The 17,460-nt window shown below is 40.7% G+C and overlaps 1 protein-coding gene across 3 annotated transcripts; it reads right to left on the bottom strand.

Moving 5' to 3' along the window:
• Positions 1–281: 281 nt before the first annotated feature.
• On the bottom strand, positions 282–17,317 carry bcl3 (BCL3 transcription coactivator). 3 transcript variants are annotated; one of them, XM_077574531.1, is made up of 9 exons: positions 16,560–17,317; positions 14,750–14,861; positions 11,124–11,232; positions 5,150–5,351; positions 3,840–3,928; positions 3,666–3,743; positions 3,158–3,325; positions 2,028–2,146; positions 282–1,183 (listed from the first exon to the last, which is right to left on the bottom strand). In XM_077574531.1, exons 1-9 carry the CDS (start codon positions 17,005–17,007, stop codon positions 1,156–1,158), a joined length of 1,353 nt encoding a protein of 450 aa, XP_077430657.1. In that variant the 5' UTR covers positions 17,008–17,317; the 3' UTR covers positions 282–1,155. The 3 variants fall into 3 exon arrangements, with proteins under 3 accessions (XP_077430657.1, XP_077430656.1, XP_077430658.1); XM_077574530.1 differs by having other exon boundaries at positions 2,047–2,146; positions 16,560–17,311; XM_077574532.1 differs by lacking the exons at positions 14,750–14,861; positions 16,560–17,317 and adding an exon at positions 14,451–14,685 and having other exon boundaries at positions 2,047–2,146.
• Positions 17,318–17,460: the final 143 nt, after the last annotated feature.

Below are 17,460 nucleotides of genomic sequence, written 5' to 3'. Positions count from 1 at the left end.
TGGTCAGTCAGCTTTCTGGGGGCGGGCTGAAAATTGACCAATTAGATTGCAGTTTCTTTCAAACCTAAGAAGCTGATTGGAGCGTATGGCTGAAGGCGTTTGCAAACGTTTATATTTTAATCATTAGATTATTTTTTTCTTTACAAAATTCTCGCTTTTTTTTAAAATTTCAATTAATTTAAATAATTACGTTGAAAAGACAAAAAAACAACAAATTATGACATTACTAAATTATATTCATACTCATAAATGTATGGCTACACACGACACAAGTGCATATGTATTTTTAAATATACTGTACTTTTTTAATTACTTTTTTTTTTTAAAACAAAGACAAAATAACACACACATACACATTCAATAGAGACTACTCACAAAAAGTTAGGTAAAATAGGCAACACAGATACAGTGAGACCGGAAGAGTCACAGAAAGGTTTGCTGTTCAGCTTCATGTTGTCAAACAGCAAATTGTGCAAAATGTACTCAAATATTGAACAGTTGGACATTCAAAAGGTCGATTGAAGTTCACCTGTAAAGGTCATAGTGCATTTTAGGTTCATCTTGAAATTTTACTAGAAGGCTCAATCAAAATTGCTAACTTTTTGTGAGTAGCGGATGTAAAACAAAAACAAAAACAAAAAAACATACACACACACACACAACTAATGCAAATGTAATGCAAATTCCATCAGTTGATAAGTGCAGGGGCTCCTCGACAGTCACTATATACGGTACGTGGTATACAGGTTATGATTAAACAAACTTGTGGCGGACGCAAACGTTTAGGTTCATGCCCGGGGTATAAAAAAAGCCCTTCTGCCGTCTTTTGCACATGACTGCAATGAACAAATTTAAGACGCATCACAGCTCAGTCACGGAACTGACTCAACCAGAAGTCACGGTTCCCCTCGCACACTGCAGTTGTTTCCCCCCCCATAAATTCATGACTTTATTGCTCTTTTTCACTTGCAAAATCCCTGAATCAAAGTTTGGTCATTTCGCCTCGCTGCGTGACGGTCCAAGGGATACTATAGTGGCCAGTGTCGATGCAGGAGGAATCTGCGCTAGTAAAATGGAAAGGCGAGCATAGGCGGAGTTCTCGGCGAGTGGGGGACGCTGGAGTGAGGGGTGGGCGGCATCGTCGAGGGAGAACAATCACGACTGTGGCTTGGAGATGAGGAACCTACAATTACAAAGGAAGAAAGAAAAAAGAAAAGCATACATTATCTTATGCGAAGGACAATGAATAAATACTATTGTCATATTGAGAAACCAAGAGAGGAGCTGAGCTACTGAGGAGGTGCAGTTTCGAAATCAGTGGTGAGCAATTTTTGATGCTAAAGGGTCAAATTTGATTTTTAATATGAATGGATGGGCCAGGCTGGTCAGGTAAGAAAAACAAAAACAAAAAAGTTCAAATATATGTGATACTATATTGTAGTTCTTAGAAATTATTTCAATTTTTTTTTAAATAAAATGCTACCTAAAAACATTATTTAACAAATTAACAACCCAAAAAAAAACTTTTTTAATTTTACTCTTAGTTTTTCAGTTAATTTCATGTAAAAAATATTTAAATAATAAAATAATTCATACAGGTTTAATGATTTGTGAAATTGATTAAAAAATGAATTATTAATTTAATTATGATTCATTTTCAAAAATGTGATTTTTAAAAAGTATTCTACAAATATATTTGCACTGTATTAGTAACAATTGTAGTTCATATGAAATCGTTTATTTTAATGATAAAACATTCAACACTTAATTAATTTTATTACTTACAGCAAATACAGTAATACTAAATATATAAATTTTACTAATATTTTTGCATCTTATAAATTACATCAAATTATTGTTATTATTACATTTATATTATTTAATATGATTAATGCGAAAAAATAAATACATTTTAAATAACCAAATTCATATCATTTTTTTTTTAAATAATAACAATTATTCCAGGACTCTTGATTATTGTAAATGCTCATTCAGATGGATTGAAGACTTGTATTGTGCAGGTGTACCTAATGTAGTGTCTACTACCATTGGTCATCAAGTTGCTGCCATGTGGCGACGATGACGTGCCGATGTGTTGATCCGGAAGTCGGATGGAGGAGCCCCTCCCTCGTAAGATGTCTGCTATCTGCAAAACATTACAAATGTTTGTGGCGTCTTTTTTCCCCCTTCAATGTATTTATAACGAGCGCCAATTAAGCGCGCATTTTCGCTATTCACAAGCTGGTCCCGTCCCTGACTACTTATCACATAAAAACATGATCAAACATTGAACACAATTGAAAAAAAATATATGGTTTTATCAAGTGTACACATTGTAGTAGTCACATGTTGGATGTGTGCCTTTAAGGGGAGTGGCCGAATGAGCGACGTCATGAGCTTAAGTCAGGTTGGCTGATTAGTCTGCGTGTTAAAGCCTACAGCAGCTCCTTTGTTTTGTCTTGCTCAAAAAACTGTTTAGAGTGCCTTGGCAGCGGTGGCTCGCCTTGCCCACATGTGAGGTCATTACAGCACCTAGATCGGCAAGCCAAGGTTCCATTGCATTCGCAAGTCAAACGCTAACTGCACTTGAACAATTTGGAATTGCATTGGATGGATAAATGGATGGATGGAGCTCAACAGCTGTGGAAAAAGAGCAGGATGAAAGGAATGAGCATGGTGCAGTATCCTTGTTTGTCCACTAGATGGCAGGATAAACAAATTCAATTGGTTTGCTTTGTCCATCCCCTCACCATTAACTGGGAAGTAGCAGATTAAGAACCAGTGCTCTATTGGGATTCATAATAATGCCTCAATGTACAGTAGTGTATCCGTTTGTCTTATACTGCCTCCATGTGGCCAAAGTGGGCACACCAGAAGGAGCGGAGACAAAAACTGTTTCATTCTTATTAATTCTATTTCATCATGTCCTGAAGGTTTTTTTGTTTTTATAGAATTTTATGATGGGCTATTTTTCCTAATTTTTGCTGCTGCATTTTGGGGAAGGCTGATTAATGATGAAAATGTGATTTGAGGTACTAGTGTTTTGCGTTAGACACGTGTTCATGGAAATTCAACTCGTATCTCAAGGCACCAATGTACCACCATTGAAAATACGGTATGCCCCGACCTCCGCCAAGGCTTCAGCGTTAAAGTTTACCTTCTTGTTCTTGGCCAGCATGACGGGCGTGTCGTTGTGGTAGTTCTTGAGGCTGCTGTCGGCACCGCTCTTCAGCAGCACCCGCACCACGTCCGCCTGGCCCCGCGCGCAGGCGCTGTGCAGGGCCGTGTTGCTGCTGTACGACGGCCTGTTCACGTCGCAGCCGCTCTGCGCCAAGGGGACAGGAAAACAGGCATAATGATGCATGCTGGACTCGGACACGCATGTACCCCCGCTAAATCTTTTTGTTGTTGTTGTTTAAAGCAATTATTCTTAAAAAATAAAAAAGTATCATAAAAAAAAAAATGTTCTCAAGATGAATTAATTTTAACGGCAATTAAGGTCTTGTTTTTAGATGAATGGATTCAAAGCCTTTCAAGACTTTTTACGGATCCGCGAGAATCCTGACAAGATGAATGTGGTCATTTTAGAACGAAGTTTGAAAGCCAGTGTCTTCCAATCTGGAAGTGAGTCGCAAGTCTTCCCAGTTCCCACACAATCTCTTTACCTCAATGAGGAAGCGGACCATCTCTGTATTGTTGCTCTCCACCGCAAGAATGAGGGAACTCTGGCCACTCTTGATGTCCTAATGACGAGGGTGCGGGAAAGTCATCCATCTGAGCGCAGGCGCGGTGAATGTAAACTGCGCGACGAGTCGGATGAATGCAACGAATGGACTGACCGTGGTGTTGACGTCAGCTCCCGCTCCCAGCAGCATGGAGACCAAATCTCGGTGTCCGTGTAGCACAGCCACGTGCAGGGGGCTCAAACCTGGTGTGGGAGTTCAAAGGTGCAGAATGTAAACAGCTGACGAAGATAGGATGGGTGAATATGGGGTTTATTTTGCCTTTTTTAAATTTGTATTGAACTCCCTGTTTACTCATGAACTCCCTCCCCCATCTGCCCCCAGCCAAAAGATGCACCCCAGCAAAAAATAAATAAATACATGTTAATTAAATGATTCAGTTAAAGTTAAAAATCAAATTAGTAATTAATTAATTATTAATTAAAATTAGTTCAATTCAATTACATTTGTAAATGAGCCCCCCAACTCCAATTTCCTTTTTTGATATGAGATTAGGTGAACATAAAAGGACAAAAAAAGGTTCAAAGACGCGTGCATGAAATGAAACAAGTCAGGCAAATTAGTCCTGCTGGCTGTAAGAGGATCAGTCAAATGATCAGAAAGTGCAACATAAATTCCACCCATTCATTTTCTTTACTACTTCTAATCCTGTTCAGGTCAGTAAACATCATTAGCTAATTGCTATAGCCTAGCACTGCTAGTCAGGACAAATGCATTCCATAACAGGTAGTTAGGACAGAAGGATAGAAACCGCCACGGGTGCTCTTTCCTTCACTTCATTAAAAAAAATGATAACAAAATAACACATTCTTAGCCGACCTGCCGATGGCCTCAATTGACGCCAGGTGTCAAATCCAGGTCCAGAAAGTAAAATCCCTTCCACAGTTTGGCTTTCGCCTCAGTTGCTATTTAGCTAGCTCCCTAGCTAGCTTTCATGGTGCTCATTTATCTGCTAGGGAGCTAGGCAGCTAGCTAGGCAGCATCAGAGGTTAAAGCCAAACTGTGGCAGGGTTTTTACTTTCACGTGCTAGCCAGCTAGCTCCCATGGTGCTCGTTTACCCGCTAGGGAGCTAGATAACTAGCTAGCTATCTAACTATACTAGGGGCTAAAGTCAAGCTGTGGCATTTTTTTTTTTTTTGACAGCCACTTGAAAATCCTCATTCGCTAACTTCCACATCAATCAACAAGCCTGGCCCGCCTTTTAAAACCAGGAACTCCTGAGCCCCCCAATCCCGCGCTCCCGCTCATCAGTGTATGCCTACAACGTATATTACAGTACATGTGTAAAGCTATAAAATATACACTGTATAAATAATAATAATAATAATAATAATAATAATAATGAATGTACTCTACTTCTTGATGTTTTTTTTGTGGATCTTGCCTAGTTAAAGAGCAGCCTTACCCTGAAAGTTTTTCATCTCCAGGGAGGCGACCGACGACGGCAGCGAGAGCACCACGGACAGACACGCCGGATGGTCGTATTCGCAGCAGAGGTGCAGCGCCGTCTGGCCGTTGCGGTCCAACGCGGACGGGTCCGAACCGGCCCTCAGCAGGGCCTCCACCATGCTCGCTTGCTGGGTGATCACCGCCAGGTGAAGAGGAGTCTGCCGAGGGAAAGTGTCAACAAATGATTGAACGTGCACTCCAAGAGTCGCCTTTGAACAAATTGTGCCCCCCAAGGAAGATTTCATTTTGAGGGCTATGTTTCATGGGCCAGAAAAATGGATGTGTGGGGGGGGGGCTGGGATCATAGAAGATGAGGCCCTGCATGCAATGTGTGTAGGGTGGGGTGGCTCTGGATGCACCGTGAGGGGAAATTTCACATGACATTTAACACAAGTCATTAAACACTACAGATTAAAAGACACAATAAAGTCGAGCCAACGCCCGATCATTACGCCTAACTAACAAAACACAGTGAGTCATCATTTTTGACACATTTTCTACAATTGGCCATAATTGGTGACCAAAATGAATAGAGCTGTTCGGCAAGATTAAAACTAGTCAAGACAAGTGTTTCTAAAACGTGTTTCTAAAACGTTATTGCACCGGCGAACATATATTATATTAGGAATTATGCAACTATGCGGAATATGTGGTACCATCTTGACTCAATTTACTCGCAAATTTAAATTAATTATACATTTTCAGCCATTTAATTGTTAATTGTTGTTTGCAGTCAATATGCGTCACCAGCACATACAAGAGCGGAAGTTACGTCTTTTGGGAACTCCCTACGTATTTTGATCTAGTGCAGTCGCCGAACAAATATCGCCTCAGATGGTCGCATTCTTACCGATGAAATATAAATGTAGCGCTTACCTCAGACTTATCATCATCATTTGTGTCATAGACACAGAAAATAACGTAAAAACGCCGCGGGGGAAATCAATGCATTCAAGTGAGGCGGCCTTAGCGAGCGGCAACGTAAGATGGCCGCCTGTGGTTTCACTTGTGTCATTGTCAAGCAGGTTGTCAATTGTACTCATTCAGTCATCGTTAGTCCGACTAGTCGGGAATCAAAGACAAATACCACCTGGACAAATCTACTGGGCACCAGTTGAGCAACGCAGGACATTCCCGAGCGTGAGGTCAGCGTGTCATCCTGCCGATAAACATGTCGACACTCACCAGCAAGGAAGCTGGTGTTTAAATAAAGCCAGCGTTCAGCATACAGGGAAGTGGATTTTCCCACTCATATTTGGACAGCTTGCACAATAAATAGCAACTGAAAAAAGTTTCACTTTTGCTCTTTGGCTGACTTGGAGTTTGAAATCCTAGTGAGGACGTCTTGCTCGCATGTCATATACTGAAAGTTAAATAAGCACGTGTTTCAGTAGTGTGTGTGCAAGCGTATTAATCGTGCGAGGGAGTTTTTCTTTAGAATGGTGAGGAGTTTAAGTAGTGTGTGTGAGAGTGTTTCAGTTGTTTGTGGAAGAGTTTCAGTAGTGTCGATGAAAGTTTTAGCAGTCTATGGAAGAACATTTCAGTAATGTGTGTGAAAGTGTTTCAATAGTGTGTGTGAGAGCAATAGTCTGAGTAAGAGGAATTTTGGAATTTTAGTCATGTGTGAGAGTGTTTCAGTAGTTTTAGTGAAAGAATCTCAGTACTGTGTTCGTGATAGTGTGTTAGTAGTGTGTATGAGGAAATTGTTTCAGTAGTAAGAGAGCATTTCAGTCCTGAGTGTTAGAGCCTTTCAGTGGCATTGTAAAAGTTTCAGTAGTGTGTGAGAGTGTTTGAGTAGCTTGTGTGTAAACCCTTTAAGTAGTGTGGTTAGGAGAATTTTAGTAGTGTGTGTGAGAGTGTTTAAGTACTTTTACCTAAAGCATTTCAGTAGTGTGTGTGATAGCACGTTAGTAGTGTGTATGAGGAAAGTGTTTCAGTCATGGCTGTGAGAAAACATTTCTGTAGTGTGTAAGCACGATTCCTCAGGATTTATTTGCCGTGTTTCAGTAGTGTGTGAGACCATTTCGGCTATGCGTGAGAACGTTCCAGTAATGTGTGAGACAGTATTGCTGTAGATCACCACAGACTTTTGTAGCATCTGTGACAGCATTTCAGTAGTGTTTGGAGGTGTTTCAGTAGTGTGTGTGGCAGGGTTTAGGTAGTGTGTGAGAGCCACGTTTGACAATTTTTTCAGTACAGCGCGTGATAGTATTTCTGTAGTTCACAAGAGAATTTGGGTAGAATGTGTGAGAGCATTTCAGTAGTGTTTGAGAATATTTCAAGGGTGTGTATGTGTGTGTACTTGTACATACTACATTGTGAGGACCAAAATACGTCTTTAATCAACAGATTGAGGACATTTTTGTGAACTCAAGACCTCTTTTTGAGGGTCAAGACTTGGTTTTAGAGTTTAGGTTTGAATTGGGTTATGGTTGAGGTTCGGGTAAGGAATGGCGAGAGCTGGAGTAGAGGTCCCGGCCTTCCAGTAAGACAATCAAGTTAAAAGACAGTCTTTATGGACTTCATCCAATTACGCCATTGTCCGTCAGTTTCCCTGAATCTTGTGACTCACACACGCGCACACACATTCGCTCGTCACACACACACACACAAACACTGTCATATATTTACAGTATATGTCATAAACTGATCCTCTCGAACAGGAAGTGACCCATCACCTCCCCATATTTAGGCCTTCAAATCAGACCTTCCTGTAAAAAGCCTCGAGAGGGACTAAAACAAAACCAGACCGTCGATAAGAAGAAGTGTACTCGCGTGTGTGTGCGCGCCTGCGAGAGAGAATGTGCGTGTGTGTGACAAGGAAGAGCAAAAAGGCAGGAGAGCGAGGAGGGAAAATCCCTCGTCCTTCCCTACGTTACTCCGACATTCCTTGGAGATGAATGGACAGTGAAACGCTTTCATGCCACGCCAAACAGACAACTGCAAAGAGATCACGCTTGCACACAAATAAACGTCGTTGTTTTTCTTCTGATAGCGCCAGGGTGACTCGAGGGCGCCATGAGAGAGCGACGTGCAAGAAGGGAAAGTCCCCGCGAACCACCCTGTGAACCTCAGGTATGTTACGAAACAGCCTCAAGCTAGACGAGGAGGGGTTTGGTGAGGAGGAGAGGGAGGGGGGAGGGGGGGGGGGTCACGTGACTTCTCAGAACGAGGATATCAAAGTACACACAAACACACAAATGCAAATTGCTTTTTTGTATGTCTACACAAGTCACAGTGAAATTCATCTACTGCGGATATCTGGTTTATAGTGATTGTTTTTACGGCTATTTACAGTATAACTAAACACTTATATAGTGTAATGCCCTTGTTTGTGGGAAAGGAGAGCCGCAGTCACCATGCACTTTTTTTTGTGGCAATGACTGCCAGGTGAACAGAAAAACACAACGAGCACACGCACACAGGAGCAGCTGACGGCCACAGCTCACGCCTGAACACTCGCATGCAGATGTCACATGACACACAAGTAGGCCCCGCCTCTTTTAGGCACATCTAACATACAGATACAGTCAATGCTGGCTATTCCCGCGGGATAGAGACCGGGCCGGCCCACAAATATATACATAAAGTAATTGACACCTATTGAAATGCATTGGAATTAATTAATTAATTGTTATATAATATATTAATAAAATAAAATATGTTATTATTATAAAATGAATTTCATTAAATTAAACTTAATTAAATTAATTAATTAAAAAATGTATTTATTTATTCATATATTTATTTGACATACGTTTTTTGAGGAGATAAATTCAGGATACCCCCCCACACACACACACACACAGTTTTTAAAATTAATTAGATAATTCATTCTAGGAAATATATTTTTTAAATGATTAAAAAAATCCACAGATATGTGAATTGAAAAAAATTAAGCAAATTAATCCATCCGTGTTCATCCATCTCAGGGGGCTGCCATTTTGTCGTATAGCGCCATCTGCAGTTGACTGAAAATGCCGTCAAACTGCCCTCGGGCTCGCATTGCCAAGGCCCACAGCTCACCCGTTTCCTGGGTTTGTTCTGGTGACGTTCGCAATGCGAGCCTGAAGGCCGTTTGATGTCAATTTTAGTCGACAGCAGAGGGCGGAAGACAGCCAAAATGGCAGCAGCCCCCTTGTGGAGGGTCAAACTTTTTTGTAGGTCTCGTCTTGACCGACAAAACTTCAAAAATTCATGTAGGTGGTTTCAATTGAGCGCAAACAACAAAATTTCAAAGATGAGTTCATAGCTGGAGGGCCTAAAATGGCCGCTAAAACCAAAGTGGTTTTGGGTTATAGATTCTTATTTGTGGGTCATCCCAGAACACCACATTGCAGGAAGTCATTGCATTCTTATGTTCATGGTGATCAACGCAAAGTGTGTGCGGCCGCTTGAGGGATTTCGTCACACATTCTGCATGCGTGCGTGCGTGTGATTGAGTCCAAAATATCTGTCACGTTATCGGGATTCAAGCACAATCGAGCACTTGCAAAATTGTTCACCAAATCCACTGTTCACAGAAACTCAGGCTTGGTCAGCAGCAGTATTAGAAATATTTTCTTCTTCTGCGTGCTCAACGTGCACAAAAGTGGCAGGAAAGTCAATTTTGTTTGCGGGGATGTTGCGTGTAAAGCGAGGGCGTGAGAAAAAAAAGAAGAAGTGTGTTTCGGTGTCGGCTTTGCAGACAGGATATCGCACACGTTTGAATTGATGGCACGATGAGAAAAGTGGAGCACCTCGCTGAGGTGAATTTTTTTAGAAAAATGACATAATAGCCGTGAAAAAGAAAAACTAATAAAAAATCCAAATACATCATCGTGAGTGTTTTGTATCCAGCGATTTCAGTTTCTTCATTTTTACTTAAACTTTCTGTTTTATGTTGCAATTTGCCTGATTTTCTAATCTAAATTATTTGCAATAACCTGAACAGATTTTCCGGGTGAATTTAAGTGGTACATTTTGACAAGGATTAAGGGGTGGGAGTTTTATTTCTTCCTACACCCTTTTTTCCAACAGATTCTTGTTTCGAAATTGAATACTGATAGAAAGAAACGCTGTCATAGCTAAAAAAAAATGTTTTATTTTATTTTGTTGTGTTTGCACAATTGTTTGCATATATATGTATATATATGTATATATATATATATATATATATATATATATATATATATATATATATATATATGCATATAAATAAATACATACATATATATATATATATATATATATATATGTATATATATGTATGTATTTATTTTTATTTTCGAATAAAGTTTGTCTAGAAAAAAAAAATGCTTCATTGACCTTGTAAGGTCAAAATGAGCATTCGGATTAGTGAAAAGATTGACTTTTTTTTATTTAGTCAGATTTGGTAGGAAAAGTGCACTCTAAATAGTAGAAAAGTCATCATTTTGGGTCTGATTCTTGTAAGAAAAGTGGTCTGTCCCAAATATCGATCATTTTGGTGGCATTTGCTGTTCATGTTGATCAATACACATTTGGATGTCTTTCACAATAGAAAGGAAATCTTGAAAAAAAAAAAATCCCTTTTGATCTCAAAGCGGGAACCAGGAGAGCAATAACGAAACACGGGAGCGTGTGTACGATTCTTCCCGGCTTGCTTGTGATTTGGCTCGTGGCGAGTACAGGTGGTTTGAAGAAAAGAAAGGAAAAAAAAAAAAGGTAAATTCCACGGAATAATTAAGAGTCACAAAAGAATGTGCGAGCAAAACTCGAGGCGAGCAGGAAACGGCGCCGTTTCCTCTTTCATTCTTTTCCATGTTAGGCGAGGCCGGGGAATGCGGTTAACCTGCCACACGGATGCAAGTTGCATCACGTTAGCCCGACGGAGGCTTTGATGATGTCGTTAAAATCCACATGGGATGGCGAGCTGCGATGGCAACAACGTGTGTGTGCGTGGCTTTCACCTGTCGCAGGTTGTTGTAGATGTCCAGGCTTCTGCCGGCGCACTCCAGCAGATGGATGAGTTGCCGGACGACGGCCAGCTCGCCTTGCACCACCGCTATGTGCAGAGCTCTGGAATGAAAAACACAATTAGCCATCCATATGTAAACACTTGTAGCTCAAATCATCTTTCCCCATTGGGATGAATAGAAAGTCTATTAATCTGTTCATAAAACAAAATCCCGTATTTGTGATTGATTATGATCCATTGTGCTGCAATTTAATTCATTGTGGTACTCCTTCTGGATGTGCCTTCTTTGGCCACCAGGAGGCAGTATATATATATATATATATATATATATACACATACACATATAAATAGAATATTTGTCTGTGTGCAAATGTCCGCCATTTGTTGCGTAGAAAACCATGACTATTGATGCTAACTGTTAGCATGTCAAAAGCGTTTTGCATCATTTGTTGGCATTAAAGGGGAAGTCAACACCCCCAAAATTTCTTGACAAGACGGTCTATGCAGCCCCACTACTCTAAATATGGTATTCTGGTTAGTATTACGTTAGTGGAATATGAGTTAAACAGCAAGATCCAGCAGTTTTTATTCAATATCAGAAGGCGGCCATTTTGCCACTTGCTGTCCAGTGAAATTGACATCACAGTTGCTCACTGGTCTCAGGTAACAACCAATCACAGCTCAGCTTCAAAAAACAGGTGAGCTGTGATTGGTCGTAGCCTGAGCCCTGAGCAACTGTGATGTCATCTTCAGTTGACAGCAAGTGGCAAAATGGCCGCCGCCGAGATGGATCAAAACGGCTGGATTTTGCTGCATAACTCTTATTCCACAAATGTAATATTAATCAGAATGTCATGTTTAGACTATTGAGGTCACATACATTTATACAAGTTATTATTGTCAAGAAATGTTTAAAGTTGACTTCCCCTTTAAGCAAAGTGGATTTTGCAAAGGCAAATGTGGTTGTGTGAACTACGCAATCTGTATATCTTGTTTTATGTTAAGTCTGTCTGATACCTTTGTACAAAAGAATATTTATTTAAATTACTTCTGTGGTAGTTTATGATTGGCTAAATAATGTTCCAAAACTTTTTTTTTTTTGGTATCAGGAGAAAAACAAACAAACAAAGCTAGCAACGACAAGCAGAAAAAAAAATTATATTAAAATCAGAAATGTGATTTTTCTGAAATGAACTTAAAGGCCCCATTTCCAGTTACAGCGCATGCATAATGACTGTGAACGGATTTTTGATAACAATTAAAAAAAAAAAAAAAAAAAACGAGGAGGGAGCACACCTGTTGCGAACCGCACTGCCGTTTTTTTTCTTTCTTTTTTTTTCACACGGCCGTTAGCTTCCAGTAAGCGTCGCGCGAGGGGTTCTGACGTCACTTCCTGCCGCCGCTAACAATGGCCGCCGCGCGGCATGAAATCCATCTACGTTAGCACGACTAGGGGCTTTTCTTGCCAGACTGCAGAGATTGCGCAACAGGAAACCGTGGCGTTTCTCGAGAAGACGCTCCAAGCGCTCTTCGGGTCGGGGCATCGTCAAACGTTGATGAGAACGCCTTTGATGGGCGATAGAAGCAAATGCGGTAACAAATAGGAAGCGTCACCGGTGCATGTGAGGCGAAAAAAAAGCAGATGTGTGTGAAAGTGCGCAGCTGCTACTCATTCCTGTAAGTGACATCATCACGCACAGCTGACGACTTGCGTGTCAACAAATTGCCATCACATGCAACTTGCCTTCAAAGTCGAAAATGTCACATTTGTGCAGGTTTTCACTTAAGTGTCTCAATAACACACCTGTGACTAGTGTTCATTTTATCCGCCATTTTTAAATTGAGTCCAGTTTCATTCACACTTGTTAGTTTTTATCATAGTTAGTCAACCTCATCCAGTTTTTTATTTAGTCCACACTAAAACTCGAGCATTTTAGTCTTTATTTTAGTCCAAGAAAAAATCATTTTAATCATCTAGTTTTAGTCAACAAAACATTTTGGTCTGGTTTTAGTCAGGACAATCATTTTACCTCTGTATATATATTTTTTGTCCGCAGATAATCTTAAAACATTTTGGATCTAACAATATTTCTCATTCTTTCTTATCTTTTTGATGAAAAACAACTGTTTGTGTGTATCAACAAGTGGCTACTATGGCTTCATGCTACGAGCTAGTACGGTACGTTAGCCAGCATTAGTTAGCGGTTGGATTAACATTATTTTGGAACATTATAGATGTTGGATTAATGTTATGTTAGAACTATAATTTCCTTGTTTTGTTTTTTTAACCTTTCACCGTGAATCCACCTCCTGTCTGTCTCGTGTGTTTAGAAAATCATATCATTTTCGGCTCGTTTTTGTTCCTGAACTAAAATGTCCATAGATTTTAGTCCATCTTTTATTAAGCGGAGTACATTTTTGTCTCGTCCTCATTAGTCGATGACAACGCATACCAATTTAGTCCCACTTTGTTTATTAATGAGGGTTTTAGTCTAGTCTAGTTTTAGTCTGGTGAAAAATGTGAGTTGACGAAATGATTTTGGTTTAGTTTTCATTGACGGAATTAACACTACCTGTGACACGCTTTCGTCAAACTAGCACAAGGAATTTCAAATTGTGGACTTTTTACAGAACGGGATACTCACAAAAAGTGATATTGGACTGAAATTTCAAGATGAGCCTAAAATATACAATAAAATTAAAGATGAAGTCAAATCCAACATTTTCTTTACAATATGTTGTGCCATGTTGTCTTTTTCTCTTCTGGCTTTTCACTCTGCTCTGATGAACCCAAAATACGACATAGGCTACTTATTTTAACGATGAAATCATTGATTTTATTTGGACTGAAAAAAATATATATGTAAAGCACAAACCAGACAACTAAAATGGAAAATAATTTATTAAGCAATATTAATGTTTTGTTTTTACTCTTCAACATGCAGATGAGGCGGCAGGAGGGCTCTGCCTCTCCTGCCTACCCTGACTGCACGCCTTTGATCATTCCAGCCCCAGGCTAAGTCTTCTTCCGAAAATCACAACGTGGAGTTGATCTCAAGGTTTGGATCAAATGTTCTCGATGTGAACAGACGAAACGGAAGCATGAAGACGGGACACAAGACTTGGGCCATGTAAAGCAAAACATCCTCTGACTTGAATGTGAGACGAACGCACGCACGTCAGACAGAGAAAAGACACTCAGAGCAAGATGAAGCCGATAAAGAAAGAGAGAAAGAGCGGTAAATGAGGAAGTGAGGAGCGGATGTTGGGTTTTCGAGCCTATTCATTGAAAAAGAACCAATTGTCGAGATGCACATACCTGACAAAAACCACACCGGGTGCTTGACAGCAAACACTCTCGCCTTTCCCGACCCTGACGACCCGCATTGACGCAAGTGGCGACGCGCGGTGGCCAATGTCGCACACAAGCGTCTCGTGTGTGCGTTTGCCAGTTGCTCCTCCTCTTGAGAAAAGCGCCAAGTGGCATTTTTCATAGACCCCTTTTAGGCTGGCTGCATTCACCCCCCTTTTCCCCCCCTTTCTCATGAAATCTAAATCTAAATCCAAATCTAAATCTAAAATATGCCAATACTTGACAGCAAGAGTCAAATCTCCTACGTGTCTCCGTCCTCATCTTGCCGTGTGGCCAGCGCGACGCTCGTCAGCAGGTACTGAGAGTGATGGAAGCCAAAATGGTCCAATTCCGGGTAGAGGAACGCCGGGTGGTGACCTGACAAACAGGGTTCGGGTTAGAGCAACTTTGGTCAAAAGGGAAATCACCAACTGGACATTTTCTCAATGGCTGCGTGCGTGAGACGCTGTCGACACCACGGGGGAAGGGGGGGGGGGTCATCATGTGTAATTCACCTTACAAACCACAGGAGGAAATTCGTTTCTAGTGACACAACAGGAATTTGGACCACAACGGCGCTGTTTCATGAGACCAATGCAAATAAGAGCCGTCATGGCTATTATTTTCATGTTTACGACTGCATCATATTGAGCTCTACACCTAAATTTTTATTCTGTAATGGAGCTAAATAAGAGCTCCAAATCTATAAATGTGTATTGTGCAAGTGTACCTAATGTTTTCTGCAGATGAATGTTAATAGTCAACCAAGTCAAATTGCACATTTTATTTAAATACTTGAAACTTCTGCTCCATTTTTGTATTTGTACACTTTTTTTTTTAATAAGAAAAACCGACTTTAAAAATTATCTTGCTTGGGCGAGAAGCGGTCCACACACAAATATTTTATTATTATTATATTATTTATAATACTGTGTATTATTTTAATACTTCTATTAATAATCTAATAAAATAAATGACAATAAAAAATCTAAATATTAAAAGGGACTTTTATTTGCATAAATAAAAAATATATTTAATAAATGGAATCAATTTTTTTTTAAAATGAGCAGAGTCAGCAGAACGAAGGTCAAATCAAGGGTTAGGGTTAGGGTTACCTGTAAAGGTAACACCGCATTTTTATTTTACCCAAAAGCCAAATATCCCCCACTTTTTGTGAGTAGTGTACACTGTACAGTATATGTAACGGTTACAATTGAGCCAAATATAGTTCAGTAAAATATGTTACATTCCGGCTGAGCAACAATCAAATCAACTCAATTCATCATTTCAAAAATCAACTATTTAAAAAGTAGCTACGTTGTGAAACGGAGGTCCATATGAATATTTAAATACACTCTTCTTATGCATGATTAGAAGTTGTTGTTCTTAAGTTCTGGTTCTGTTATATACAAATGTTATTGGGACTTTTAATTTTGCACAAGTGTCAGAAACGCTAGTTGACAAGACGTGTTTAAAGGACCTAGTTACTAACTATACTTAATTGCAGCATTTAAGCAAGTCAAGCTAACCTATGAATGTGCTATGAAAATTTGTATACTTTATTGTTGTCTGAGCATTTTGCAGAGGATTTTTTTTAAACCAGACTCTCTTTCAATAAATGTGTGTTTGGTTTGTTACTTTGATCAAACTCAACAAAATTCATAATTGTCCAGAATAACTGAAAAATAACGAGAGCCCTATATTACATATAAAAATGTCAGTTACAAAAAAAAAAAAGTGCAGTCGCATTGTCAAATCCCCCCCCTTTTTTTTTTAATGGGGAAAAATACAAATGAATGCAATTTCGGATTTTCCCAAATGTTTCTCCACGTTTTCCATAGAAAACATAATTGAATGTTTATCAGCGTTTTTTGAAGAATAATTTGGGTTTGTAGAAAAAAAAAAAATACTAATAATTTTTTTTATCCCAATGCATTTCAATGGGCGTCAAATCTACGCGGATTTTCGCTATTCACGGGCCGGTCCCTACTCGCAAATACCGGGGGTGGGTGCCTGTTCGACGAATGCCCAAATCGGCAATTTGAATAGTATTATAACGTGACCATCGGTACTCACCAAAAGTCACCGAGGGTACGACGTGAACGGGACGAGCTCCAAAAGTCCTTGTCGCCTCCTCAGTGTGCATCCGGGTTACCCGAGCAACGGCCGGCAGACCCTCGGCGCTCGTGTCCCGCCGCGACGGCGCGTCAGCCTCCCCCGCCGGGGAAAGGCGCTCCGCCCGCCCGGCTTCTGCCGACGCTGTTTCTCGCTCCTCCGGCTCCACGGCGATCGGTCGCTTCCGAAAAGGAAGCCGGAGCGAAGCTCTGTCGGCCGGCCTCTTGCGAGGGAGCGCGCCGCAAGTGTGCGTCGGAGGCGCAGGTGAGCGGCGGCCAGACTCCTTCCGGCAACCTCCGCATTCGGGCGCCGCTGCGGGCGAGGTGTTGCCCCGCTGGCTGGTGCTGAGGTCCAGCGGCGCGGCGGCGGGTGGGCGGCCGTCACCGTTCATGGTCATGACCGTCGGCATCAACCGGGGGCGAGGCGCGCGTTGCCCGGTCAAGAGGCTCAGGTGCGACTCGGTGGTTCAGTGGAAGTCTGGTGACGGGTGGCAATAAAAACCGGACTGATCGCTCCCCAAACCGATCACTAGTACCAACAAAAAAGCTCTTTGCATTCATAAGTAGGGTTGGTTTGTTTGTAAATTCAATGATTTAAAAAAAATAAACATAAAAATGGAACCACCTCCAGCTTTTGTGCTGATTGGAAGGTTTGCATTGAAGTTAACGTGCAGCTGCTTAAGTGCGCTTCATCATTGCTTTCTCTTTAAAATGAAAGTGAGCGATTATAACTCACCATGCGTTTGCGTGTGCGTGTGCGTGTGTGCGCCTGTGCGTTAGGGGGAGTACAGAACATGTGCACTACGAACTTTTGTGGTACCATTTTTTGCATAAAAATAGAAAAAAATATTACATGTAATAAC

Source organism: Vanacampus margaritifer, chromosome 9, assembly GCF_051991255.1.
Source record: "Vanacampus margaritifer isolate UIUO_Vmar chromosome 9, RoL_Vmar_1.0, whole genome shotgun sequence".
Lineage (NCBI taxonomy): Eukaryota > Metazoa > Chordata > Actinopteri > Syngnathiformes > Syngnathidae > Vanacampus > Vanacampus margaritifer.
The sequence above is the reverse complement of the archived record's forward strand: the minus strand, read 5'-3'. Positions and strand labels throughout refer to the sequence as shown.

Coding starts and splice junctions, on each gene's coding strand:
- bcl3 (XM_077574530.1), bottom strand. CDS start 17,007: ATGCCGACGGTCATGACCATGAACGGTGACGGCCGCCCACCCGCCGCC. Junction 3,929..5,149: donor GGAGATGAAAAACTTTCAGG/GTAAGGCTGCTC, acceptor CTCCCACACCAG/GTTTGAGCCCCCTGCACGTG. Junction 3,744..3,839: donor GAGCTGACGTCAACACCACG/GTCAGTCCATTC, acceptor CCTCGTCATTAG/GACATCAAGAGTGGCCAGAG.